We start from the raw sequence: 1478 nt of genomic DNA, 5'->3' as shown, positions 1-1478 counted from the left end.
TGAGATGAGAGATGTAGTTTTCAATCGACTGATTTGCCTCTTGAGAACACAATTTGATTAAATTTTACATAGCTATTTAAATAAATTTTAGACTGTTTGATTACCTATTCAGACAGCTGAGTCTCTCTTGCAAAAATACCCAAATAATTATTTAATCGTTGTAAATCTCGATTCATATAACATTTCACTATAAATTATAATAAATAGTTTTTTTTTTTTTTGGTTGAACAACAAAAGTTAATCTAAATTTACAGTGTCATATTAATAAGACAGCGGCGTGGTGTAATCATACACATAGATATAACAAAAGAGTTTAAATAATCAGGAGCTCCACGCGCTCGATTCTAACGTTACCATTTACCAAGTAGACAGGCGTCATCCCCGTATTGCACCCCCCACCCCGAAAGCGTACATAACCACTCCCTTTAGAGCGCGTGGACACGCACTTCTCCGTCCTCCCTCGCCCACCTAAATCTCCTCCCGCTTCCAAATCTCTCAGAGCTCTTAATTAAGCCACCGTTTTAGTCTCTAATCACACCTTTATCCCCCTCCATCCGAAAGTCTATTAGTAGAGAGAGACCCAGATAAGCAAAACCCAAAGCTTCAAATTTTGAAAAGACATTTTCAGTTAACTATTACTGAGAATTATATAACCATGGAAACCCCTATGATCAAGGAAATAAATTCGGACCCAAATCCTAACCCGAACCCAAAACCGGATTTCCCATTGAAGTTCCGCCCCAACTCACACTCTCATTCCCACTCTCATTCCCCAAGTTTCCTCGTGCCCAACGGCTTCAACTCCTCGGAGTACCCAATCGCCGACATAGAGATGATAAGCATGGAGGCGATCACGTACACGAGCCTGAGGGACCTCTTGCCGGCGTCTTCACTGTCGGTGATGTCGCCGACCCACAACTCGAGCTGGTACGACGAGATCCCCATCAAGAACCCGCTGGTCAAACACGCGGCTTTAGCGTATCTCCAGCCCATGTCCACGCCTGCGGAGACTGGCAACAAGGGCTTCTTTGGGAGGCTTAGAGAGAAGTGCTCGTGTGGGCACCGGTGGTTCGGCTGCTTTGGCTGGCTCGGCGACGTCGTTTCCAGGATTAAGGAAGCTTTCTGGGACAGAAGAGGGAGTGCAGTGTGCTATGCTGACGAGGACGATGAGGAGGACGATGAGAAAGTTGAATGAGAAACACAGAGAGAGAGAGAGAGAGAGAGAGGGTGTTTTTTTTTTTTTTTTTTTGGGAAACTTCTGGGGTTTGACTGGTAGATATGATAGGAATCTCTTCAATTTGTAAATTGATTTTTTGTATATAATAGACTGCCAGGGTTTTGTTCAAATAATTAAACATATTGAATACATGTTTTAAAAAACAAATTTGTTTTGTTTTGTTTTTGTTGTCTTTTTATTTTCTCTTCTAATAACAAAAATACGGCTAAAAATACAAAAAGATTATTTTGATTTTTATATC

At 41.3% G+C, this 1478-nt stretch overlaps 1 protein-coding gene across 1 annotated transcript; it reads left to right on the top strand.

Moving 5' to 3' along the window:
- Positions 1 to 262: 262 nt before the first annotated feature.
- Positions 263 to 1221, top strand: LOC132167476 (uncharacterized). Its single transcript, XM_059578466.1, has one exon. It carries the CDS (start codon positions 656 to 658, stop codon positions 1193 to 1195), a length of 540 nt encoding a protein of 179 aa, XP_059434449.1. The 5' UTR covers positions 263 to 655; the 3' UTR covers positions 1196 to 1221.
- Positions 1222 to 1478: the final 257 nt, after the last annotated feature.

Source organism: Corylus avellana, chromosome ca1, assembly GCF_901000735.1.
Source record: "Corylus avellana chromosome ca1, CavTom2PMs-1.0".
Classification (NCBI taxonomy): domain Eukaryota; kingdom Viridiplantae; phylum Streptophyta; class Magnoliopsida; order Fagales; family Betulaceae; genus Corylus; species Corylus avellana.
Note: the sequence above shows the minus strand (reverse complement) of the source record. Positions and strands in the feature narration are given on the sequence as shown.